General features: G+C 38.8%; 1 protein-coding gene across 1 annotated transcript; it reads right to left on the bottom strand.

Moving 5' to 3' along the window:
* Nucleotides 1-586: 586 nt before the first annotated feature.
* Nucleotides 587-27,907, bottom strand: LOC120332414 (cysteine-rich motor neuron 1 protein-like). The gene is made up of 18 exons (XM_039399651.2): nt 27,595-27,907; nt 24,216-24,361; nt 21,976-22,137; nt 14,796-14,916; nt 14,202-14,326; nt 13,717-13,834; nt 11,804-11,925; nt 11,430-11,627; nt 10,752-10,952; nt 9,797-9,928; nt 9,000-9,153; nt 8,401-8,491; nt 6,905-7,154; nt 5,733-5,921; nt 5,006-5,129; nt 4,375-4,457; nt 3,902-4,251; nt 587-3,473 (listed from the first exon to the last, which is right to left on the bottom strand). Exons 1-18 carry the CDS (start codon nt 27,726-27,728, stop codon nt 3,420-3,422), a joined length of 2,754 nt encoding a protein of 917 aa, XP_039255585.2. The 5' UTR covers nt 27,729-27,907; the 3' UTR covers nt 587-3,419.

Raw genomic sequence — 27,907 nt, 5'->3', positions numbered from 1 at the left:
AAGGGTGTGCTATCTGCCTCCCACAAGAAAAAATTATGTCTATTTTAAATTGTGTGCAGTTGCAAAACGAGTTTTCAATTTAGTTTGGTACGCTCGAGTAATTCCAATCCCTTACAATGCCCTAACAGCTGGCTTGTTCTAAGCGACCAACTCACGTCCTACGATCAATATCAAAATTTCCGTGCCTCATCTTCTAGAATACCTATGTTGAATATAGGTGCGGTCCGCGGTTTTACCCAGTTATGTGTATCTGGCCCTCCTGTATTAAAGGTCGCACACCCGTGAGTTAGAGCATTACGAGCAATCAGAAGTACAAGAGACTCATCTCTGAACAAAGTTGCGAACGACAACTAAAACGCCAGTATCTACAGAAACTATATAGAGTTGTGTGCATTACGAACTAATAACCGAGAAGTATCGCGTGTATCTAACAGACAAAAAAACAGACGAATACCTATCAACATACTTACCGAAGTAATAACTGTCAACTGGACACTCAAAGCAAAATTAGGCCCGTGAGATCATTAAAGTGACATCTCGATAAGAACTATTCTGACCAACTTCATTCACAAAAAACTAATCACAATACAATGTACATGCTTATTATCTTCTCACAATCAGGAATAAGGTCACGTGATATTAACAAAATAAAGAAAATATAAAAATTAAAATAAAAATTTATACAAATCAGCAATACTAAGTTCAATTGGTCATATGCATTACGTCACTAATAGTTGACGTCACAATTACACTCGTCAGAGATAAGTCGCATTAATCACAGTGTAAATATAAAAAATGACATCATAATGAAAAGATGACTTCATAATGTTTAACGTTGCCGATTCGGAATGCAAAATATATATATATGTACAATAGTTTGACTGCAATGGTTGGGAATGAATAATATATCAAAAGTTTGGTATGACGTCACGCTAATATGACGTCACATTTTCTTTGTTTAATTTTGACCACATGGTCATATGGTAACTCTTTTTCAGCGAGACGCCAAATAGATAACGGGTGGCTTACGTCCAATGATAGGTAATTTGTTCAATGAAGAAAAAGTTTCGGTTAAAGATCGCAGGCAAGTCCAAACTTTTTCTTTCGTTACTCGAGACGTGAATTAGAGAGACAACCGGCGCAATACCGGTCATTCAAACTTGCTTGCTTTAAGGAGATTAATTTTTTAAAACCATGTTCGGTGTTGGAAATATCCTAAAACTTAAACGCGCCGATATCTTTAGGCTCATGAAAAAAATTCCGCCAAGACCACGATTTGAAGTGACGTCAAATTCTGATTTGTCGTATTTCAATATATTTATCAAGTAACAATTTATAAGCTCGATCATGGATGGTCCAACGATGCTTCAAGAACGTTTAAACCGATATCCATGAATACCATAGTACTGTTTGACCGGTATTGTTCTACCGTTCCTAGTTTCGATATTCTAGAATTCTTTTAAGATTTCGTATTTAAATACACATAGAATCATATTATGTGCAGGAATTTACGTCGCAAAGGAAGGCAAAAGAATGGGATGGCGAACCTTCTACCTGTCATACTACCAACCCAATGGTTTGAAAAAAACGAGGAAACATATTTTTGACTTTTGAAGATCTCATAGGAATACTTTGCCGAATACCGAGGTAGAAAACCAACATGAAAAGCGTACTTACTGTAATTTAAAAAAAAAGTTATCATTCACCCCCTTCAAACCTCCGATAACCCAGATAAGTGTAGGCTATAGCATTGTGAATTCATAACCCACATTCTACTAAAATTCAATAAGCCCATTCGGTAAAAGTTCGCCATCCCCAACATAGAGCGTAAATTATCAGCAGAATAAAAAAAAAATTTCAATAAAAATAATAATTCAGAATCATTTAGAACACTTTTGACTATGAGAATTCAGAATTTATAAACTGCAAGATTTCAATGGCGCCGGGATAAATTATGACATGAAAGAAAAATAAATGAATAAAAATATTGGGTGAAAATTTCTAAAGATAACTGCTTCGTGCTATCAATATGTAGCAAATGAATATGGCAAATACGTGTCTTAGCGCCTTTTTTCCGAAAATAAGACCTAGGCTTAAATTTAAAAATCATTTTAATATACCGGTTTTCATATTTTGTATATTTGAAAATCTATAATTTTGTTTTTGATAAATAAAAATAGAAGATATCCATCCAATAAGCCTTAGTGTTATTTCTTGGAAGAGAACTGAAATAAGACCTTGTCTTATTTTCGGGGAAACACAGTAATAAAGATAAAGCCGATAAGATGACTTAATCATGGTCCCATCTATAAAGGCACTGCTATATGATGAATCGGTATATTTTGTGACAACCGTAACCAATTTGGAAAAGTCTGTCATTTCGCAATTTAACTTCACGGCATTCTTTTTTCATTATGCAAAATTTCCGGTGTTCCAGAAGTATGTGCACCAAGATGTCGCACAGCCCGAATCCTAACCGGCACACACATACTATATTCAGGTTGTGCGCCATCTTGGTGCACATACTTCTGGAGGTCCAAATTTCCCACTGGATCTCATGTAAAGCGAATAGATATGTTACTAAGTACACTGTGGCCCAAAAACTGAACCCGATTCATTTGGAACATACTCAGTCTAGACCAGTGGTTCTCAAACGATGGGGTGTGTCCCACAAAGGGGGCGTTGACAATTTTTTGAAGGGGGCACGAAGCTAATTAAAAATATATGTTAGATTTGATCTTGCCCGCCTTATTTTGGAAATTTAGATTTCTATATTTTGGGTATTTACGCTCCATCCACGTATTTTCAATTTGTTTTTTGAATAAAACATACTTTCGCATTACTATCTGTTATACGTAGCCTATTTATTAGCTGGTTATTTTTGAGGTGGGGTGCGAGACTTGACAAATCAAAAAAAAAAGGGGGGGGGGCGGCTCAAAAAATTCGAGAACCACTGGTCTAGACGGAACATAACTGTTGTGCGAAGCGTCCTAGATTATTAAAACTTCTGGACACAATCACACACAAACAGAAGTTCAAGTGTTGATAAATTTCCTTCAATTTCAAAGAAGCAATTAGGAAATTTAGGCGCTCTGGTTTATTTTAGTCACCATGTATATGCCAGGTTATGCCAGAATTCTCGTCTGGCTAATAAATTTTGAATCAATATATTTTTTCATCGTCCACTTTTCGGTCGTATTGTATATGTTGCATTTGTCTATACTCTGGAGTGAAAATCGGATCTGTAGCCATTCCAACCTCACTCCGATTATTTTGATCACTTTGCTCGAAAGCTGATTAGTTTTTTCAGAGTCACGCATGAATAATAAAATCCATGAACCGTGACGAAAATATTTCCCGCCAAAGACTGACGATCGTTGATGCTGCTTCGAGACTACAGTTCGTCTATTACTGCTCCATTATGTATTTACTGCTGGTTGTCTGCGAACAATATGGCCTTGTTGGTACGGCACCTGGAATTATGTGAGAACAAGAGGTTAGATTCAAGGTCACAGAAATATAGACAAGGTCACAGAAGTGCGGCCAAGGTCACAGAAGTTCAGTCAAGGTCATAAAAATACAGTCATGGTCACAAAAGTTCGGTCAAGGTCACAGGAGTTGGGTCAAGGTCACAGAAATACAGGCAAGATCACACAAAAAAAAAATGACTCTGTTGCCAGTTTGTACCAGACGCACGTTTTTATACTAAGTTTCGAATGAGGCTATCGGCCACTTTTATGTCAAGGGCTTACACTTTGTTTAAAGAATCAGAATCTTTATGTTCGTCTGACTATTTAATCCACATTGGGTTAACTGTTAGGCATGGATTAGAAGGGATATCAACAGATAACTTGTAAATGCTATTGATAGGTTTTCATAAAACATCAATCATTTCTCTCACCTTTGGTCCTTTTGTTTTCCTTTTGAATAAAATAAACAAAACAATGATGACGATTATAAAAACCACTCCAATTCCTGCTCCAACACCAATGAAAATCGGAGTTTGATCTTCTTGCGACTCTATCGTTCCCAGGTCACTTATGCCGTAACTTCCGCATACGTCACAGCATTCTCCGGGTTTTCTTATAACCTTTGTGCAGCTGTCTGGCACCGGACGGCAGATTTCTCGTCTGCACATCACGTTTCCATGACCGCAGGTACAGGAGGCGCAGGAATCGGTCGCCATTGCCCAGACCTCACTGTGGGAAAACCTACGATCGCCAACTTGACAGGAGTGCATGTTGATGTCATCTGAAATTAAACGAGAGAGCTTAAATATTCGGAAAATTTTCAATAAAATTACTGGCCTCCGACTATGATAATAAATACTTAAGTATAATTTATCATTTCGTATTGCAAAAACAAATTCCTCACCCAAACACTGGGGGCAGCATTGGTCTCTCTTGATCACAGGATTCATACAGTTGTGAACCTGCGGACATTTATCACCGAAGCATCTGTAACAAAATTAGTAGATTCAGGTTTTTTCTACTCGGATTCATTGTTTCTCCCTAGTGCGGCCGCGTAAAATTCATCATAGACAGATTAAGTTCATCATTTTGGTGCTTTAATCAACAGTCATTGCCGCAAATTTAGATTTGAGAATAGTTAACTTTGCTTTGCAACGAGTTGTTGCATTACGGTTCACCGCGACAAGAGGAAATAGAGTAGTGTTAGTATATTTAGTGCAAGTGTAAGCAACAGCCAAGCCATTTAGTGTGACCATTCTCAATACCCAGATTTTTCTCTATCAAGCACAAAATCGCAATCGAACAGTTTATTTATTTTTTCGTGTCGCCCATCTAGATGTCTGAAGTTGGTTATATAGCCCACTGACTAAAAATGTTGCCCAACCCTGGTTTGGGGTTATATCTAGTGGTTGAATCTAACTATGTTGCAGGTTAAAGATCTTCAAGGATAGTTTTTTTTCTTATATAGGCGACTGCTTTTACACAGCCTTGTTTGGGAGAAAAAGACGTACAAAAATATCGTGTGGATAACCTACTTTATATCTCCGTCTCCGCAAACACAGCTTGTGCATTTATCAGGCCGCCATGTTGCACCGTGTGTATGTGTTGTTCCATCTTCAGACTTGCATGTAGAACCGGTCAGGGGCATATTTGCAGGTTCTATTGAAAGAGAAAAACAGTTTGTCATTGGCACTGATTGCTTTCGGGGTGTGTAGGGGAGTTGTCGCGCGAACATTATGTGCTTGAAATGAAACTAACCTTGCTCAGCAATAGGCCAAGGTTTGCAGATTCGAGAAATTTCGCTCATTTCGAACCCTGTAAATCTCAGTGTTCTTATAAAGGTTTGTACTAGGAGAGGGTTATTCTTTGGTGGGTCTAAATCCGCATGTAGGCTCTAGCGATAAAATTCAGCGTTTAGATTGGTAATGGGACAGTTTCCTCAAATATCTATAACAAACTGAGTTAAATGAATGATACTTTTATTGTGTTTTACTATGATTATGGATATAAGCAACATTGCCAAAACTGGCGACCCATACCTAACAAGAGTAAAACAATGAACTAAATTACGCCATAGCACCGTGAAATTCATGAATATGAGCGAATACCTCTGTTTTATGCCAGTGCTATAAATAAGGTTTCATTATTACGTCACACTTACATGGCCCTGGCCCCTGGTACAAAAACATTGCCCACCTCTGCTCCAATACCCTTACCACAAACCCATGGAAAAGATATGAATGAACAAAACAACACACAAACCTGGGCATGTAGGACAGCAATGGCTGTCTTCATACACGGGATTAGTGCATGGGACTGGTTGGCATTGTTGGTATGTGCACATGATGCGACCCGCATTGCACACACACGACGTGCAGGAATCGACGTCCCAACTCTCACCTTCAACCCTGTTGCCACATTTCAACCGATCACCGACGGTCGGGGTGGAACCTGCATGAAACAACAAGTGGTTTATATAAAAACATGTTTGTAATGCGGGGCTGGACATTTCGAATTGAATGGTAAATTATTCAAATCGTTTCAAAGCAAAATTTCGAATCCCCTCCTTCTTGTTTTTTACTTCCCGCCAATGGTCGAGGTGAATTCCTCCTTTTTTTTATTGAAGCCATATTTTTTCAACGCATTTCAGACATTTGACTATTTTTTGTAATAATTTATTGATAAAACATGTTTCTAATTGTGTGTGAGCGCTCAGCAATCTGTCTGAGTGATGTATTCTATGTTTTCAATAATTCATTTGTTGACAGAACCAATTACAATAAAAAAGTCGCATACAATTACATATCTCCCAGGTATTCGAGATTCGATTATGAATCATCAGATATTCAAAATGCCCAGCCCTAAATGCGACACAAGATATTTGAGCCGCTCGATATAGCTTTGATTCTTCAGTTCCCAAACTTTATCATTAGATTCCTCGTTTCGCCTATTCTGGAACTTTTTATTCCTCCCGCATTGTGCATAAAAATGATTTTGATCAATCTTTAAAACAGTGGTTCCCAATCGACGGCCCTTGGCCCACCAAGCCAGGCGCGAAACTGATTTGTGGTTTCACAAGGAAACTCCCAGTTTCATTGCTTGATAACGTTATTTCACAGGGTGTTTTCACATTGTTGAGCATGAATTATTTGAACATAATGGGAATTGAAATCAACCAATCAAAACGACACTAAATATCACCGCAGTGAAAAACAGGAGGCCATGAGTGTTTAAAGCTCCCAGAAGGGGGCCACGAGTCATAAAAGGTTGGGAACCACTGCTTTAAAAAACCCTTAGTCTTTTGTAATATGGATTTAACTGGAAACTCGCGTAACACCTGGACTGTGATGGCGGAACCCTAAGGTGCCACGGAACCCCGGTTGAAACCCTGGTGTAAAAAACACTAACACTGTGCCAACATTCATTACAATTACCTGGGCAAACAGCACATACAAATCCATCTTTTATCACCGGATGGTCGCAATGCGGCACAGGGCATTCCATGGCATCGCACAGAACTATGCCACGTCGGCATACACACTGTCGCCCATTCGCGGTCCAGGATTCTCCGTCATCTCGTTTCTTATCCTCATCAGTGCATGATTTGGATCGAAGGGATTCTGAACTTATCTGAGACTCTGGGTTTGATCGACATTTGCAAATCTCGCATCCATATTTGTTCATCTGAGAATGAAGAAATTCAGCGTAAATGAGCATAGAATGGTCATACAGAATGAATGGATTCCAACTCATGACTGAGACTGGGCATTTCCGAATATCTGATGATTTCAGAATCTGATCGAATATTTTTATCAAATCGAATCTCGAATACCTGGGAGAAATGTAGTTGTATTGTCTGTTTACTGTAATGGGTCCTTCAGACACATTAATTAGTGAAAACACGTAATCTATCACTCAGACAGTTCGCTGAGTGTTCACACATAATACGAAACATGTTTCATAAATAAATCACTCGGAAGAAGTGAGTCATATGACAGAATTAAATTTTAAAAATTTGACATGAATAAAAACAATGAGGGATTCATCTCGACCCGCGGGTGGGCAAAAAAACAAGATGGCGGCGATTCGAATTGCCTTCTGAACCGATTCGAATAATTCACTATTCGAATCGAATATTCAATTCGAAATGCCAAGCCCCCCTACCCATGACTGCTAGTTGGCTACGTGCAAATGTGATAAGATTTTCCGTGAGTAAGATAGGAGTTGTATTAAATACTTGAACTTTCGAACGTCCAACCACTGACCACCGCGCCTACCAGAACCAGTTTCAAATTCACGTCTTTAACTAATATTACTGTTGAAGTTTTACTTCAAATGTTAAGGCCATGTCCTTCAATTTATGTATGTATAGTTCGTACTTTCAGCATGGTGAAGAAATAAATTACTGATTTCTGAGTATGATTTTTGGCGCTACAGAAGTATGTTTACCAATATGGAGGTAACTAATTTTGTTCGCCTACTTTACATCAAGTTGTGTAAAGGAACTGAAACCTATGGACAGGGGGTATATTCACTTGGCTAACACAGACAATCTCCCGAACTAGTAATAGGACTAATATAAGGAAAATCGGAATCAGATTATGGCCTAATTCCAACCTGGTAGACATACTACAGGGGTCCCTGATTTTCACATAAATATGGGTTTGGGAAAGACGAAAAAACCAATCCACGTCGGATATGTAAATAATTGACCAGGTATTCGTCCCAGATATATAAACTTGAGTGAATTAGATAGAGTGGGATGAGATTTCCATCCAGGGGGCCATTTCTCTTACTATTGAGACCTCCAGATATATGCGCACTAAGATGACCCACATCCTGAACATAGTATGTGTACCATGTTAGGATTCAGGTTGTGCGCCATCTTTGCGCATATACTTCAGGCACACCTACTATTGTTGACACTCACCGTTCTGCCATGCTTGCATTGCTTATCACACGTAGCTACAACATCCATGCATCGTCTGCAACGACATTTCGAGCAACCACTGCGATCTTTCCTGAAATGTTATGAAAATAATTTTCACTGATGTACACATGACAAGATAAAAAAGCTTCTAAAATATCAGAACAGGCGTTAGTTGGTGAAGCGTGAGAAAGATCCCGATTGTTACAAAACAGAAGCTCATTTCACGCACCAGTGATGGCCTGTTTGTACGGAACTTCAATCTTGGGCAAATTATATTGAAAATATAGAATATGATTAATTCATTTTGAATGACAAAGGATATTGTTTCCTAGGAGCTTGAAGTCTCTCGCCAATGGGTATTTGCCAACGCGAAATGCAACGTCATAATTCGAGTGTGTGTGACCTTACTCAGAGGTGAGTCGCCTTTACTTCTGAGTGAGTGTGTTTAACTTTGCTTACAAATGAGTCTCTTCCACTTCTGAGTGACTGTCCGTAACTTTGTTTAGATGTGAGTCTTCTTTACTTCTGAATGAGTACCTATTACTTTGTTTTGAACAAATATTGAAAAAAATTACAAATATAAATGTCGCACATCCTACCTGAAACCAAACGGGCACTGCTTATCACACGAAGTAATGTTACGACAAGTCCTTGCACGTTTGCATTGGCAAATCTCGCATCCGATCTCGTTTTCAACAAATCCTCTCTGACAATCAAGTTTGCAGGCAGACATTGGTTGACAGACTTCAGACTCTGAATGTTTAATGTAATCATTCAAGTTTTCCTTCATTAATAAGATAAGATAATATACTTGGATTCGGCTCTGGTTCAAAAGAACAGAAATTTAGGAAAGTTGCGAAAACTCCGAATGAAGTTTAAAACAAGTGGCCTAAAAGTACTGTATGGGCGAATCTAGACCCATGGCATGCGATAAAAGTGAAAAACACAAAGAGACACTCTGTATTGGGACTTTCTGCCTATATTGTACACTCAGGGGTGAAGGAAATACAAAGAATACAGCGCTCAAGAAGTATGTGTACCAATATGGAGTTGACTAGTTCTGTTCGCTTACTTTACATCAAGTTGTGTAAAGAAACTGAAACCTATGGGCAGGGGGTGTATTTACTTGGCTAATCACTGAGATCCTAATAGAACTAAAATAAGGAAAATTGGAACGAAATTATGACCTAAACCTGACTTGGTGCACATACTACGGGAGTACCAAGAATACAGTGATAACCACGGATACAGATCAGCCAGAGAATTCTAGGTATGACCTACTTACAGCGACTTTGCCTCAATATGGAGTCGTACCTTGACATATTATGAAAAGGCCTATCGATTTTCTTCTCCCCCGGTTTGAATTTTAAATAAAACCCTATTCCAGCCGACTTACTCTCTCTGCATTGGCAGATCCGGCATCCGAAATCATCCGACTTGAATCCGAACGGGCATTCTACCCCGGTCAACTTGCAGTCGTTCATGGAAGGACAGGACTTGGAAGAAGGAATGGTCATGTACGTTGGCTCTGGAATAGAGATGGCAGTTGTATAAGATTGCTCGTGAAACCCAGTTAGCACTCTAAGTCACTTTAACGCGGTTGAATTATCGGCACTGACAATTCATTATATCTGTCTAATGTCTTGTATCAAATATATTGTATCGTTATCAGTATAGGTTACGCGAGACTCCCAATCCTTCACCAATGCCGTTGAGCTAGTAGATCCGTATGCGTATAATGCAAGGATGCTGTAGCAGGAATAAAATATAACATAATGTGCAAGAGTCCTGCTGCACGATAACAAATGTATGTAATGTTTTGTCTGACCAAAATCAGACTTCCTTTACCACAGATCAGAAACTGCCTGTCTGAAGAAGTCTGATTTTGGTCGGACGAAACGTTACAGAAATACATTTGTGTTAGTGTGCAGCAGGACTCTTGAATTGCATAATATCTTATATCATATTTCAAAAAATAAAAAACAGGTACGGCTAGGTATTAGTGCAACATCAGTACTCTTTCTACTTTTAGTTCAGAGATCGAGACTTTACTTGAAAAAAAAACTTTAATTAAGGGTGCACAAACTTATGCTGCATCAGCAGTTGCCAAAAACCTTTCGATTAGTACCATTTCCACTTTTAGTTGAGGGCTCGGAACTATGCTTTGAGTAAACTTGTATAAAGTCAATGGATCTCAAACTATTTATCTAATCCCATACATGATATGGGCATGTACTCGGACGAGAGACCGTGGTTCGCCATATGATTAAGCCGTCAGTTTTCTTTTCCCATGATGATTATGCAAACAACACCATCCTATCAAATTTTAAACAGTATAGACTGCAACGTACCATCACATGTACCGCAGCATTCTCCCTCCACCGGTCTCGGATTTTCACAATTTTTCTGGCAAGAAGATGCGATGCATTTTGGTCCGTTGCTCTTACAAACGCATCTTGTGCATGGGTCTTGGAACCAGACTTCTCCTGGGAGATGAGTTTTTCCGGAATCATCAGTGCAGATGCGAATCGGTTTGACCGTCGTTATCGGCTCTGTGAAATAAGGCATTTCAAAGTCAGGGGAGGTCAGACTTCCTTGCACAAGCATAACTCAACTATGTCATATGACTCAACGATACTACAAGAATGTACAGGAATTTTCTGAATGATTCAAGAATCTTTCTGTATTTCTGCGGGGCCAATTACTTATCCCTCTATGTTGCTGCGGTGGTGAATCAGTATGTGTATAATGCAAGGATGTAAAGTAAGATGGCTATTCTATTTATGCGATTAGAGGGCAGGGGTGGGCAAGGAGAAGTTTGCTCATTTAGACTGGCAAGCCATGTAAGTGTGACCGAAATCATCCGACGTTTCAAAATTATTAAATCTCAACAAATTCCGTGAGTTTTTTTAGTTTAGTTGTGGCAGCAGCATCAGGCGGGCCAGAATGAATTCAGCTCTACCTCACCCAGGGCGCAATGAATGTTGAGCTGCGCTGATCAATCACTGACATATACTAAAAGATGTCACCTTGCATTGTAATTCTGCATTTCGGGCAGCATTTGCCTTCCGGTACGTATTGCTTCTGGCAGGGTAGTTCTGCGCATTGCTCGATACTGCAGTGATAGACCCCCTTGCTGCACTGACACATACGGCAAGGTTCAGGCCGGAATTCTTCACCGTGTTTATAAATAGAACCGTTCACAGAACATGCGCCTTCCGGTGTGGCTGAGAAAAGTTGTGAAAAATTTCTTTTTTGAGTGGGGGTATAAATTAATGTCAATTATGGATAATTCTATAATATGAAAAAGTGAGAAATTTTTTCCAAATCCATAAATCTGCTTCTATTATGTATTTATAATTTCTGCGGAGAATCAGGACCTTAAGCAAAATCGTTAACCCACCTTTGACACAGTCAATGACGTCACAACAAGTTCCGGGTCTGCCGTCTCCTCTGACATTTATGATTGGTCGATACCCGTCGTGACATTTGATCTCTGGGCAAACACTGGATTTGCAATGACACCTGCAATGGAAATGAGTGGAATACAAGATGATAACTGTGAAATTGTATTATATCAACTTTTTCACAACAATAATTTTAGTCTCCCAATCCAGTTACCTTAGATCAGTTCGGGAGTATACGACATTTCATCAGTCGTTAGGTAGCGCTATAGATCATGTCAGCGCGTGTGTTTGATTTGCGTTCTATACCCGGGTCATACGGGGACGCGATAAAACTTTTTCCTTTGTACTTAGTCCGATACGCTTACTTGCGTTGTTACCTTGATGAGTGAAGCCGTGAAAGAAGTATTTTGCGAGTTCGCGTTTCTGCTCTATGCTGAAAATTGGCGCGTTTTTCCCGTGGGTTACCGGAGGTGTTACAGCCATGTGGACGCCTCGCTCAGCATATACTACTTCTGACTAGGAGCTTGAATAGCATACCTCATGGATCTGGGCTTTGGCAACGTTTGGCCTACAATTGGCAATTTTTCACAGCTATGAAAAAATCACATGTCGACTCTTTGCGGGGTTCGTCTTCACCCCATGGCACGCATTGATCCAGCAATAAGGGATATCTGCCCTAAATGCGGAACCGGCCCGCATGGCGTCCCACATCTATATATTAGTCCAGCCAAACCAACACACTTGACCACAAGGGACCTGCGGGAAAAGCCGATCGAAGCCGCCGTGTTCCTGGGTCTTCAATCACAGAAAGACGAAGGGTGTTAACAACAACAACAACCCCAAATAGCTGCCGTGGTGGGTATATAATTGAGCGGGACACCCATCAAGTTTCATTTCCAATATTTAATTTAAAATGATTTGAAACTGAGCGCTCGAGATGATATGCACGTTATACATCAGGATGGGAACTTGGGAAATTTTAACCTTTAATTCGAACGTATCGCAAAACTGATGGTTGAGGAAAAATGTTTTCGCTCAAAAAAGGCCAAGGTTGTTCTCGTAAACCAAAAAAATCAAACCCACACAAAATACGCGCAGTTTGGCTGGGAAACAAGCCACGGGGAACCAAAGCTGAATATCAAGCGACACCCACGGTTTCAATATCTGATTGAAAGTTCGAGGGTTTTGGCGAATTAACTTTAATATCAACCTATTTCGGTCGTCACTTTTCAGACTTTATGTACTTGTGGGCAAAAATACATATTTCCTGGAGCGTGCGGCCGCGTTAATTTCCGCCTACGAACAATCGTAAATCCGCGGGGAGACAATGATAAATTATAATCATTTTTTTGCTTTGTGCATCGGGTCGTTCGAGCGCCGCAAAAAATTAGTTTGCGGCCGTAGTTCGCTGACCCCTGTTCTAAAGCGATTAAATAGTAGTGAAGCGTTAGTTGACTTTCTGCGTCTGTTTAACAGCGTAGTTAACCTTTCCGGTCACCGGAAATTAATATGAGCTGAGTCATGTTTAATTTTTAATGAGTCATATTTTATTCATTCCGTTCAAAAGTACAACAAGGACACCGCTGAAAACTATAAGTTAAATGAACTCGAATTTAAAGGTTATTAATATACTTTCAAATACGACACATCAGCAAGTGCCAGTAAGGCAAACCCCGATTACTTGAAACATTGTTAGTTTAAACTACTAGGTAATAAAATGCGCAAACACAGTCGTACAAGCAGTTAAAATAAATGTCAGCTTTTCAGATTGTCTTTATTGATGAGAATATGTGCTTGCGTGTGTATATGTGAGTATTCCAAGCTTTTGATTTCTATATATTGCCCCCGAGGAATTTGATGATAATCTATTTGAGCGAGACAACTCAATAAATACATTTATGTTTCTCACTTATTCGGCAGTTTGCAACATCCATCCTTCGACATTCTGTCTGTTATCATGACACTGTCACTAGGACACGTGACGTTACGGTCCACTGGTAGGCACATGACGTCGATACATTGATCCCCTGTGATGAAATAAAGGATATTAATCAAGCTGTTTTAAACCCATTCCATGCGGAAAATAAAGTGAAATAAACAAAAAAAAATAGCATTAGGCCATACGAAGATTAGTATCACATTAAATGGCAAACCGAAAACATTCCATTTGTTAAAAAACAGTAGAACTTGACAAAAAAATAGAAAATCTCCAAATTACTCATAAGTAAACACTTGAACATGATTGTAACCGAATGTTTTGTTAATCTAGGACGCTTTAACGCAAAGTTACTTGAATATGTTTCAAATACCGCAAGTTCTGTTTTTGTGTATTAATGGCTGCTTATACAGCACCCTATTTGGAGGGAACACGTAACATATCAGTATATTACTTACGTTGAGGTTTGCATTGATACTGGTCACAACACTGGCCCGGGACTCCGGTCGCTTTCTTGACCAGGATTCTCTCAAAGCCACGTCGGCAAAGGATCTGTTTGCATTTGTTTTTGCGGCAGGAACATCTGGAAATAAAGATTGGGTGAACTACCATTTGGGGTGGGTGAGGTCTCCACACTTCGGCCCACGGGCCAATTACGGCCCGCGTAGCGATTTAATATGGCCCACCGAGCTTGGGTGAAATAGTTTAACACTTTTTTTCCTCTTGCGTTCTAGATACCGCCAAACTGTTACGTCATAATCACAGTAGAAGCATTTGTATTTTGGTAGCAATTTAAATTATACCGGCATGTTAATTACATTAACCGGTATCGGCCCATTGCGAGCGCTCCTCTCTCTTGGCCGCGAATATCCCTCCGCTTCTAATTTTGGCCCCCGGTCAATCAACTTTGGGAACCACTGGTCTAGAACGAGCCTTTTGACGAGTGGAATGTAGGAATGTACTTTGTTTCAGAATAAGACATGAATTTATGTTAACACTCATCCTAATGCAACGAGGTACTGTGTAAGGTACTCAGGTTACTGATTACTTACGTGCTGGGCAGTGGGCAGCATTCCCCTGCGGGCCAAACGCTGTCAATCAATTCGGAATCGTCAGGGCAGTCGGGTGAGTATCGTACAACACAAGCTGCATTGGTGCAGTCCTTACGAGATTCTGAAAATAAAAATAGGATTTTGATATTAGTTACTGAGGAGAGGAAAGCCGATAAACACATTATGTGGTGAACAACGGTCTCTCGCCCGCTTACAATCCCATGTGGGATATGGGAGCAATTAGCTAGTTATTTGTTTCGGGACTTGATGTTAGAAGCCATAACCGACCAGCGCTTACGTGAACCAGCCTACGGCAGCGAGGAGTCTATCAAGACTCTGGCATATAATTATCTTTCACAGGATTCGAACCTGCTAACCCGGGATGGCAAAATGTTTTTAACGCTTAGCACGTGATGCGTATTTAGTGCACCTGGCTACACATTGCCTTAGACAAGATCAACCTGAACTATATGGAATATACTTGGGCGAAAAATAATATTGGATGACGTATGAAACTATTATTTTATGATGAGGATGTAAATAGCACGGCACGTATACGCGAAACGTTTAAGTATGTGTACTAATATGGTGGTAACTAATTTTTTTTCGCCTACTTTATTTACTTCAAGTTGCGTGAAGGGACTGAAACCTATGGGCAGGTGGTATATTCACTTGACTAACACAGCCAATGCCCGAACTTGTAATAGAACTAAAATAAGGAAAATCGGGATAAAATTATGGCCTAACCCTAACCTGGTACACATACTACGTCAGTACCCGCGAAATAAAGTAGTTTGCCGACGTTTCGAATTTGTCTTTTTATTCATATGTCATGTTTTGGGTCTCAAGTACTTAGCCGGGAGATTTCAACGTTGCTTTGAGCGTAGCGTGCAAATTACATTACAACTACACTGTATTTAGTGATTATGGCGCACTTCTGGTAAACAATGACATTAATAAAGAAATTCATTATGAGAACACAATACCATGCGATTAGAATGTCTGACGTCACAAGTACCCTCGAAATCCCAGATAAAGAATAAACAATTGACGTCACAAATGGTCTGGATTTCCGGCGCCAAACTGATATCGATGTCGCCGACGTTCAATCAAACTTTCATAAAAGAGCAATTTGGTTTTGAATTGGACAAAACATGGACGTTTTGATACAAGATAAACAAGATAAAGGTACTTGTGTGTATAATTGTAATATATATAGAATAAGGGGATTGGACAAAACATGTCGCGGGGTCTGATAAATGCTAGAGATACCAAGACAAAGCGCAGACCTGAGATAAGCGCTAAATACAATGAATGAGTCTTAACTTAACTTACTCAATATGTCCTATTCTGCATAATAAAGGAAAACAGACCGGAAAGTCAGCGATAGGCCAATAAAAGGCCCCGCTAAAATAATTGGTGATTGAAAAATTTTGCAATTAATATCGGGAGATCAATCTTGATTCTAGCTTGGCCATGGATAAATATGTGAACAGTTCCAATGGTCTGTTACGTCACGATAATCACGTGATCTAGTAATTAGCCCTGTGCAAATATAATGTCGTTCGACTTCCACCTGTTTCCAAGATCCGATTTCAAAGGCGTTAGGGTTTATCACTGGTGTCGGATTTCGTCTGTGCGTTAAGCAGATGGAGTTCGCGGTCGACATGGGCACGGTTTGTTAATTAATGAATGAAAATGATTCCATATGATTGTTTTCCCTAACAGAGGATTTGAATTGCTTTGTATACCAATATGGAGGTAACTAATTTTGTTCGCCTACTTTACATCAAGTTGTGTAAAGGGACTGAAACTTATGAGCAGGGTGTATATTCACTTGGCTAACAAAACAGTCTCCCAACTCGTAATAGAACTAAAATGAGTTTAAAATCTGTTTTCCATAACAGAGATGATTTGAATTGCTTTAGCGGCGCTCCAGAAGTATGCATACCAATATGGAGGTAACTAATTTTGTTCGCCTACTTTACATCAAGTTGTGTAAAGGGACTGAAACTTATGAGCAGGGGGTATATTCACTTGGCTAACAAAACAGTCTCCCAACTCGTAATAGAACTAAAATGAGTTTAAAATCTGTTTTCCATAACAGAGATGATTTGAATTGCTTTAGCGGCGCTCCAGAAGTATGCATACCAATATGGAGGTAACTAAGTTTGTTCGCCTACTTTACATCAAGTTGTGTAAAAGGTCTGAAATCTATGAGCAGGGAGTATATTCACTTGGCTAACACAGACAGTCTCCCAACTCGTAATAGAACTAAAATGAGAAAATTAAAAAAAAAATTATGGTCTTAACCTGGTACACATACTACGGGAGTACCGCTTTAAGTTTCGTGTCAACTGTTGTAGATGCTTTGAAATTATATTGCAAGACGGCGAATCGACCAAATGTGACAATGAAACAAGTTTTCATTTTGTATTCCCGATGAAAATCATTTCAACAAGTTCATCGGCAATTTCAATCTTATAACAAACTGGTAGATTGAGGATGTTTACTAACGACTTGGCCGCTCCCATTTTTCATGCGAGTCTATGGGGTTTTCAGCGAGTTTCCAATTTGCATCACGAGCCACCTTAAAACAGTTCGCAGTCTTATTATTATGCTGCTGCTTCTGCCATGTAAAAATCCCCATTCTGGTTCGCCCAAAACAATGGGAAAAACGAAATCTCTCAGACTATGCTGTTTTCAACGAGTTCACAATTTGTATTAACGTAGGGCTGGGAATGGTTAACCGGTTATATTTCATATGGTTAACGGTTATGATTTATTTTAACTGTTAACTGGCATCTCAGGTACAAATCATCTTTATACCGTACAATTTCGTCAAATATGATTACGTCATCGCAAATTTATCTCTTGCGGCGTTTAATTCAAAAAAATATTACTGACTGTGTGGGTAAGGAATCAATAAATGTGAAAAATAATGGAAGCACCAAGGTTGCTAATAATGAAAATTTACAATGATGAATTCAGAATCAGTCGGTCGATTTCGAAATATATTGTTCACGATTTCATTGCAAAATCGGATATTCAATGTCATACAACAAGTGTGCAGTTGATGCCGTTTTTCTTTATATGATATATATCTCGAAGTAAAATTTGCACATAGAACACTCAAAATTTGTCACATAAATGACGTTTAACAACGGAATCGGGTTTTCTAAAATATTTCCACATGCCCGAACCACGCTGCCTATCTTTTGCAGCATAGGAATCATGAAACTATCTCGATTCGTGAATAATTTCGAGCGATACCGGGATAAGAACACGCTAAATTGCTTTATAACCATTGTGACGTAACAAGCTGAAATTATAATTATTAAGTCAAACGTCACGCGGCGGTTAACCGGTTAATTTTACCCGGTTAACGGTCAAAGTGTTTTCCCTAAAATTCCCAGCCCTAATTAACAGACGAGTAAAGTTTTGACAGTTTGCACGCCTATTCGACTATTAACTTCATTTGCAACCGGTCTTGCCGTATTATTCTCAATAAGTCAGCCGACGGAGAATTCTGCCGATCGGCATTTCGGATTCAAGGGCCTTGGTGGAAAGAAATGTTCGAAGTTTGAATTAAATATTTACGCGCCACCGATCTTCATTTATGACGAATCAATGTCAAACTTTCATGCGCAATTGTGTCGAAACATTCCGATCATTCTTACGTCGCACGCCAACGTTGTTTCCGGTATTGTCTCGTCAATTGTGACCTAACAATAACCTGTCGATATTAAACGCCTGCAGCCATCACGTTCACGATTCGGAAAAACAACAAAAATTATCGCCGTTTCACGCATGTTACGGGAATACTATATAGATACGCCGAGATAGACCATGTATGGCCCACACTAAGGATTGTTTAACACCTTCGGGATGCGAAACCTCACAAATAAGAACTTCAGCGATTAGTTAAATCTGTGAAGATTAAATAACAAGAATAACATCTTTCCATGAAATAGCAAATATACCTACTTGCTATTTCATTGAATGAGATTATGTTATTTTTTTTTTACTTTATAACACCGTCTCGTTCAAGCTTCCTTGTGGCAACTGACACATACGAATCCGAAGTAGAAAGTAAACAACGAGAAAGGTCTTGCAGTTCAGTAAACAACACCCTAGCAGCCCCATTAAATAATAAGTTACGATTAAGAACAAGATCTATCATGAACAACCGTAACATATCCTATGCGACATCACAGACGTTGTCCCATTAATCCGGTTGCCTTGTTTCTACACCATTTCTAGATGTGACATGTGAATTATTTAACACCGTATATAAGGATTGTTTTAAACGGATCGGGATGCGAAACTTCACAAATAAGAATTTCAGCGATTAGGTAAATTTATGAAGTTTAAACATCGGAACGCGATTTAACGACTTGAACTTCTCGTGACCATCTGCTTGAACTGTCGATGCGACTCCTTTGGCGTTATCCTATTCGGTACTCCCGTAGTATGTGTACCATGGTTAAGGTTGGGCCATAATTTTATTCCGATTTTCCTTATTTTAGTTCTATTACTAGTTCGGGGACTGTCTGGGTTAGCCAAGTGAATATACCACCTGCCCATATGTTTCAGTCCCTTCACACAACTTGATGTAAAACAGGCAAACAAAATTAGTCACCTCCATATTGGTACACACACTTCTGAAGCGCTGTTTATCCATTGTGCCGTCTTATTTTAGGGGTGGCATTCTCAATCTCAATCAAGAACGTGCCAAATTATCAGGGAAAAAACTTTTGACGCGCTTACGCGAATGAAAATTGCTGCTTTCATGAATAAAACTCGTTTTGAGATTGTTAATGTGTATTTTATGCTTTTTGAAGTTTGTAAACATGTTGCATTTGGGATCCACTGCTGTAGAGAGATCGGAGCGTATCAAACAGTCGAATTTATAAAAAGTCAAAAGTGATTTTGTTTCAAACTCCCGGTTCCGATCAAAATTACTTGTTTATCGATAAAATTCGCTTTTTTCATAGTAAATAGGACATTTTAACCCAATATGGATATTCGAACGTTCAGATTTTCTGGAATTATTCCCCAAAATGGTTCTGAAAAACATAGCTGTTCGGAAATGGGCAATTTTATTTTAAATCGCTCAAGAGAAGCAATTCAAAGTATTTATATCGATTTGCAAACATTGAAATGATCGCACGAATGATCTGGAAGTATTTGGCTTTAATGCGGAACTTCAGTGTTCTACGGATATGCTTATTAGGAAATTGTTTTCATCACAATGCACGGTCTGTTATTTTTCTTATTCTGTCACAATTGCTTCCGAGTTTCTTGGTGACGTAATAATCTGGTTTCCATCAAATGTCGTCAGTTGTACCGAATTAATTCGCTGTTGATAAAAAGAACTTGTCTCAAGTTCAGGGTAATTTGTACCGTTACCTCTTTTTTCGTCGATACAGGTTTCACTGAAAAAGTGCCGATACCGATGTCAAGGAAAAAGCGCCGATAACCGGTGTCAATAAAAAAGCGCGGATACCGGTACCGATACATCCCTAGTTCAGGGGCAAACACAACCATTAAGGATGCGATCATAATCTTTATGCGTCCAATCGGGCATCAACTAGGACAATTAAGACATGAAAATTGTCTCAATCGATAAAATTTCACCCGAACAAAATTACGACTGCAGCCAGAAATGTCTGGGGCGCTATTAATCATCAAAGATGCCATCAGGACTATTACGCGAGATGGTCAGCTGAATGCACATTTTCACAAGTTACTAATAGTTTTATCGCTAATAGCGAAATATCCACCACACCATACCCCCCCCCCCCCCCGTGAAGCAAAAAAAATGGGAAGTATACTGAAGTATTATCTTTTTTAGGACAATGAATCAATCAGACTTATCCAAAGATAAACGATGGTGGTGGTGAGAAATTGGTGAGGCAATAACCGAACCTATTCTTATTCCAGCCCAGAAAATTAGCTATGAGGCAATAATAGTAACTCATACACATACAGCAAACTCTATCATTGTCATTTCGCATTGCTGGGAAGGGTTCCGGAAATGCTACTCCCACAACTAACAAAGTTCACGCCCACAGCTTTATGAACAAACAAAGTTCATGTCACTAGCATTATGAAATAACAAAGTTCTACCGGGTGGTATTTCTACGATACATCATCCAGACAACCTGCTCTATGTGGGAGTAATTTGTTTTCATTATTTGGTTTTGCAAAACTTTTTGGCGAAGTTTGACATTCATCGGCAGTTTACACAGGTTATAACTAATGCTGCAGGCTTATTCCGAACATTATAAAAAACTGACTCCGGCTTCGACTCCCGAATGATAAAAAATTTTCAAATCTGTAGGAAGTGACAGTATTGTAGATTTCCTCGACAATTCTAACGTCTGACATGGGCAAACTACGGCCCGCGGGCCAAAAAATGGCCCGTTTGGTATATCAATCTATAAATCAATAAAACCAAATTTTTGGTGTTTTAGATAAAAATAAATAGCTCAAGGAATTTGTTAAGATTGCGATTAAATTTAGTTTTGGCACGAGGCTAATTGTTTTCCACTTTTGCTTTTTTAACACTTTAAATATTGTTCATAAAATGTAACTTATCACGTCACACTTACATGACCCGCAACTGCAGGCGGGCAAAATTTTTGACCCGTGGTACAAATACCTGGTCTATATCACCGATACAGAAACTCGTAATCTTGGCTTAAACGTTGGATCGTTTGCTCCTTGTCAGTTGTGCGTGGTTTACCAGAAGCCCACTCGTAGCGAGTATCAGTCACTCGCTGTAGCATTGTCCCCAAAAAGTTTAGATATACATTCGAAACATTAACTATTTGTGAGTGTTCACAATGCCCTAGTCCAGTGGTTTTCAAACGGTTGGGCGCACAAATGACTTGAAGGGGGCTTGAAGCTAATCAAAAATGAATATATTAGTTCGATTTGATCTTGCCCGCCTTATTTTAGATATTCACATTTCTTTATTTTGAACATTTACGTTCTATCTACGTATTTTCACCTTTTTTCAATAAAACATACTTTCGCCTTACTATCTGTTATTTGTAGCTTCTAGTTGTTTTTGAGGTGGGGAGCGAGACTTGACAAGTTCTAAAAAGCAGGCGCGGCTCAAAAATTTTGAAAACATCTGCCCTAGCCCATAACACTATAACTAAAAACTCACTTTCAATCTCCAGCAAACGCATCGTACATCTGAGTTTATTCTTAAACTGAAAAGGATTCGAACAAGCCCTGACAGTGGGACATCTGCATTGGTCATCGACGATGTTGCAGCCGGTGAATTCTACTTCTTTACAGGACTCCGTAGAGGTGACGCTGCTTGAAGCTGTGAAGAAGAATTTGTTTTTATTAAATAAAAGTTCGTCAGCTTCAACATCAGAGCAATTCAAACCCGGTTAGGAAGAGAACATTCGAATGACTGTTGCTGGGCGATTAACCCTCGAAAAAAAAAATGGAAATCAGGTTAAAACCGAACCCAGGCCATTTGGAACATATTCTACACTTAAAGCAGTGTTTCTCAAACAGCGGGGCGCTCCCCACAGCGTATACAATTTTTATGGGGCATAAAGTTAATTAAAAATGAAAATATTTGTTAGATTTGATCCTGATCCTGATTTTGGATATATACATTTCAAAACTATTCATTTATTTCATTATTTACGTTCCATTCAAATATTTTCAACAGGTTTTTTGAATAAAACATACTTTCGCCTTACTATCTGTTATTTGTAGCTTATTGTAAGCTAGTTATTTTTGAGGTGGGGTGCGAAACTTGACAAATTCTAAAAGAGAGGCGAGGTTGAAAAACACGAGAACATGGGGGGTGAACGAACTTTCCTTATATTGTGTAAGCCCGGTGTAAACACAATGTTAATAACCATAATGGTAATACCATTTTATTTTAGGGGGGTGTTTCCAAATTCAGGGGGGGTGGTATATATTTTGTTATTAGTGATAAAATTATTTGAAACTTGTGTATTTGACTTATCATCTTTATCAGCATATGAGCCACTTTCATACATAGCAATTTTCCATATCTTGAAACGTCTTATATACGCTTGAAAACCGCTAGCTGGAACGGTATAGTTGGTCAATTAGAAATTTCATACTTAAAGGCATGACTTGAGCATAGTTTTTGGAAAAGAATGACATTCGAAGTGTTCAGAGTTAGAATAAACAAAAGTCCCCAAACATTTGGATAAATTTAGTATGTTTAGTGGATTCGAGCAATTTTTTTTAATAGGACACCTTTTTTAAATTACGTAATTCATTGAATTTCCTCCCCGGAAGAGTTAGGGTCGATTGTGTCGTAACATTAGTCGGTCCCACGCTGATTTTCAATTGTTTTTATAATCTTTTATTTCGAAACAATGGTGGGGGTGGAAGGTTATGTATATAGATATTCTCCATTTCATAAAGCAGACATGTTAAAGATATACTGCGAGAAATGGGCTGATAACTGTACTGGAATTTCAAAGTAAATCGTATTTCGAGTTTTATATTTGAGACGACGATTTAAAATAAAAATTCTGGACTATATCGGTTAGCATCAACAATGTCCTTCGTATGTTTATCGGAAAAGATAAAATCGAATGACAATTGTTCTATATTTCGGAGCAAATACCGAGAATCAGCGATGAATATTTATAACAGCAAACGTAAAACAATGATATCACGTTGCATTGTGACATATGAATCAACCTATTGTTCATTTCAATTCACAGAATAAATTTATGTGTCGCGTCATAATGACCTGAAGATTGGTTGTCATCAATCGCAGGCGACGAACATCGGTCTGAAGAGATTTTACAATTTAGTTGAAGCCTGCTCCGGAGTCTCTGTAATACTATGCGATATTTGCCGATACGCGACGGTAACTCATTTGGCACTGGGCTTTCGGTTATCTATTATCCTATCAAGCCAAAAAGTGGCTCATATATCGGTGAACACGATCAGTCGAATACATAACACATTTTTATAAGTTTCAAATAGTTTTATCACTAATAACAAATATCTACCACCTCTCAAATTTGGAAACATTCCCCCCAAAATAAAAAGGTGCGGCGCACTGTTCTTATCATTTATAGAAAAAACGGGGAGAGAAAAAAAACCTGATATTCTTAATCGATTCGAGATATTGAAAGGGCTCTACTTGTGGCAATGTCAAAAACGTCCTTTTCCTCGGTGATTGAGCCGGGGTGTAAAAATGAAGACAATATCATATAACGAAATCAGCAAGCCTGTTTTCGACATTATGAACGAGCGGCCCCTTCGGCTTTCCTCTAAAAACGCCTATTTCGAAGTCAAAAATCTCGTGGTTCACCATGGGATTAAGCCGTCTTATCGACTTTCCTCTCCGCAGGGAAAATATTATAACTTGTTTATAAAACCCTATGGTCTTACATTTACAAACTCCTGTCTCTTGACCGTTGATTTCCATTCCATGTTGCGGTCGAATGACGCACTGAAGTCCCGCGTCACATCGTCCATGAGTCCCGTACAGTCCTCCACACGTTTCGTTGACTTGTTTGGCGCAGACTCGACAGCATCTGGGTAAATAAAGTTAGGTTGTAAAATAAAAATCATTGTTGGGGGTTGAAAAGGAAATAATCACAACAGGGTTGTCCAAAACGAATCGAATATCAAAGTATTCGAGTACCTTTTCGAATAATTCCGAATAGCTACTTTTCGCCATCAGCGAGGTGTTTTGTTTTTGCGGGAAATCTTCAAACGATTTTCCGTACTTTTTCACGTACTGTATTGTAATGACGATGGATACTATCGGCACTTTCATTGTTCGTTATCTTCTGTGCGAGCTGGCGCCTCATGTTGTTGCGACACCTTTGCATGATGGACATTACCGCTATTGCCCTACAAGGCTCCTAATTTACACATTTATTCATTTGCACTACGTCCAAAATTGCGTAAAGCTGCAATTGTTACGATACTAGGTAAATTGCCGGAATTATTGGGAAATATAATTCATACTTTTCACCACAGTCATAGTGGCACATACACAACTAATAAGAGGCAAATGATATAAGTTCTAAGTGATATAATACTTTCGCTGCACACTTATACAAATGCAATACTCGAGCGTATTTTTTGTACGATTTAAACTTTTTTCCAAGTTATACTCGCTTTCCAGGTATCTCTGCTATGTCGTTACTTTGTTTTGTTTTATGCCAGAACGACCGAAATAAAATTGCTTGATCGATTTCTGCCAGGCGATCTCATACATGGATATTTTCAAACGCAAAATACTAAGTTTCAAAAACTTCCCAAGAACCTTGTTCACGTTCATGGATTAATCATCAATGCCACCCATGGTGTACGAATTGCTGGACAAGAAAGTTTCCGGTTCTTTCGAAAATAGTATCTTCCTGTGTATCGTGTATTACCAGTGGTTGCCTTTCGGATGACGCGAGTAGCGTCACATGAAATTAATATATCCTCCAGAATTAATCCTCCAAAAGTTAATTTAAATAAGACCGTGTCTTACTTATATTCGGGGAAACACGGTATATTCCCCAGAATTGTTGAATTCACTCTGGGCCCGAATCGAGGTCGTGAATATTTTACTCATTATATAGTGCCGTAATTTATCGTGGTATATATCTAACATGGGCAAACCCAACTAAAACTAAAATTGATGTTTTAGCTGAAAAATGCTAAAGAAATTTGTTGAGATTGCGGTTAAATTTAGTTTCGTTACGAGGCTTATTGTTTTTCAATTTTGCTTTTGTAACACTATGAACTTTATTAATAAAATGTAATTTTTTGCATCACACTTACATGGCCCGCAAGTCCAGGCGACAAGGTTTTTGGCCTCTAGTTCAAAAACCTTGCCTACCCCTGGCATAGTTTTATATTAGAAAATGATATGTGTTGGCTTAAAAATGGTCCGTGAAAAAACTAGGATGCTTAAAATATTTTTATATTTGTAAATTTACGATATTTTACCCCAAAATTGTTGAATTCACTCTCGGCTTAGAGTGATTTTCGAAAACAAAGTCGATCTGGAATATTAATTGAGCGAGTGTCTTCTATTACATCATACCTTTACATAGAGATTAACAATTCTGGGTCGGTTCGGAAGCGTCCGCCATCAACAATTCAACGCGCTATGAAAACAATGGGTTAACTATTTCGTCATAAAGCGAGGTAGCCTCGGGCTGAAGACGAAAGTTTACTAAACAGAGCATAAGAAAATATTTTAACCCGATGTTTACTGATGTTTTAAATCATTCAATAGTTGAGCGGAGAAAAGATTGGTTGCGTTAAGAAGGTTAAGGTGAAGATTGTCAATCTTAAGCCTCTCAATCTGAATTGAACGGGCTGATATTTTGGTTCAAAATCCCGAAACGCCGAAGAAAAAAACAAAATTTTCTGCAAAGATGAACTTTGCAAATATGGCAGATATTTTTTGGGTTAAACAACACAATATTTAAAAAAATGTCAGACTTCAAATCCATAATATGAGAAATATCATCAAACTTGGAAATAATCTGACAACAAAGTTCAACTGAGGTTGGATTCGACGGCACATTGAAGAGAGCGTCGAGACTTGGTTGGTTGATAAAACTCATGAAATGGTGAATAGGCGACGCTCGAGAAGTATGTGTACCAATATGGAGGTAACTAAATTTGTTCGCCTACTTTACATCAAGTTGTGTAGAGGGACTGAAACCTATGGGCAGGGGCTATATTCACTTAGCTAACAGAGACAGTCCCCGAACTCGTAATAAAACCAAAATAAGGAAAATCGAAATAAAATCATAGCCTGACCCTAACCCGGTACACACATTACGCGAATACCGAATAGTCTCACTACGGATTCCTATATAATTCACTGCAAAAGTAGAGCAGTGCTCGAATATATGAACGCGGAGGTCAAATGTCAAAACATTGTTCCCAAGAATTAAAATGCAACAGCAAGTTTTGGGTGACTCTGATAGTCGATTGGTCCATCTTAAGTACTGAAATCGATTGTTGAGAAATGCGATTTTCTAGCAACAAACAACAAAACGATTCGCATTCATATTCGGTCTCCATTAATGCGCCACCTTTATGTCCACTTCATCCAGTTGGAAAAATGAAAATATTAGCCTTCTAGCACTGAAAATTTGGCACCAAACTACAAAGTATCGTCGCAGTAAATCCGTAGTAGCTCATTTCACATTTTGGTAAAATGACTTGGATTTCCTGTCATTATGGATCAGGGACCATCTTTCTGTTTGGGTTTCAAGGGTGTACCTGTTTTAGTTTTGATGTAGTGCTTTATGTGGATTTTTGGGTTAGGCTGTACAGATCTGAAATTTTCGAAATGCAATTTTCTCAAAACGATCCGCATTCATATTCGGTCCCTAATAATAGGCCATCCATATATTCACTTCATCCATAAATAAAACCGTAGAACAGGTGAGGCGGGCACGGTTTTTGTACCAATTGCCGAAAATTTTGCCTATCTGGGCAGGCGAGCAATGTATGTATGACATAAAAAGTTACATACCATGAACAATGTTCACAGTGTTACAAAAGCAAAAGTGGAAAACGATAAGTCTCGCAATTTAATCGCAATATCAACAAATTCCTTGAGTTATTTTAATTAAAACATCAAAATTTGGTTTTAGTTTGGTTGTGGCAGCATCAGGCGGGCCAGATTGAATTACCCAACGGGCCGGATTTGGCTCGCAGGCCGTGATTTGCCCATGTCAGATGTAGAAGAAGGTGAGGATTTACTGCGGCGATATGAACTTCATGCGCAATATGAAACACTCACCTGCAAGCATCTTCCACCAATCCACCAGGACAGTTGGAAGGAATCCGACATTTCTCTTTGTCGCACGGGAGGCAGCTGTGGGCATGGACAGTCGAAGCTAGCAGTAACATGCAAATCATAACGATGTATTCCATGTCTCGATTTTATAGTAAAGTTTGCGAAGACGTAATAAGTTTATGACGTAATCCTTGATTGATGACCTCACTAACGTTACATCCAAGTTTATTCCAAAAATATTCCGGATGTCGTAAAGGTCTCTGATTCTTCGACAATACTATATTGTATATCGCTATGCTTTAGAAAAAATGAAAGC

This window comes from Styela clava, chromosome 13 (genome assembly GCF_964204865.1).
Source record: "Styela clava chromosome 13, kaStyClav1.hap1.2, whole genome shotgun sequence".
In the NCBI taxonomy this organism is placed as follows: domain Eukaryota; kingdom Metazoa; phylum Chordata; class Ascidiacea; order Stolidobranchia; family Styelidae; genus Styela; species Styela clava.
This window is presented reverse-complemented; position numbering and strand designations above follow the sequence as displayed.

Bases quoted from the DNA above. Each gene is read 5' to 3' on its own strand.
- LOC120332414 (XM_039399651.2), bottom strand. From the start codon at position 27,728: ATGGAATACATCGTTATGATTTGCATGTTACTGCTAGCTTCGACTGTC. The intron at 10,953-11,429 runs GTGACATCTTTT...CTTATTTCACAG, and splicing joins ATGCAGAATTACAATGCAAG to AGCCGATAACGACGGTCAAA. The intron at 8,492-8,999 runs GTAGGATGTGCG...ATAACATTTCAG, and splicing joins CAGTGCCCGTTTGGTTTCAG to GAAAGATCGCAGTGGTTGCT.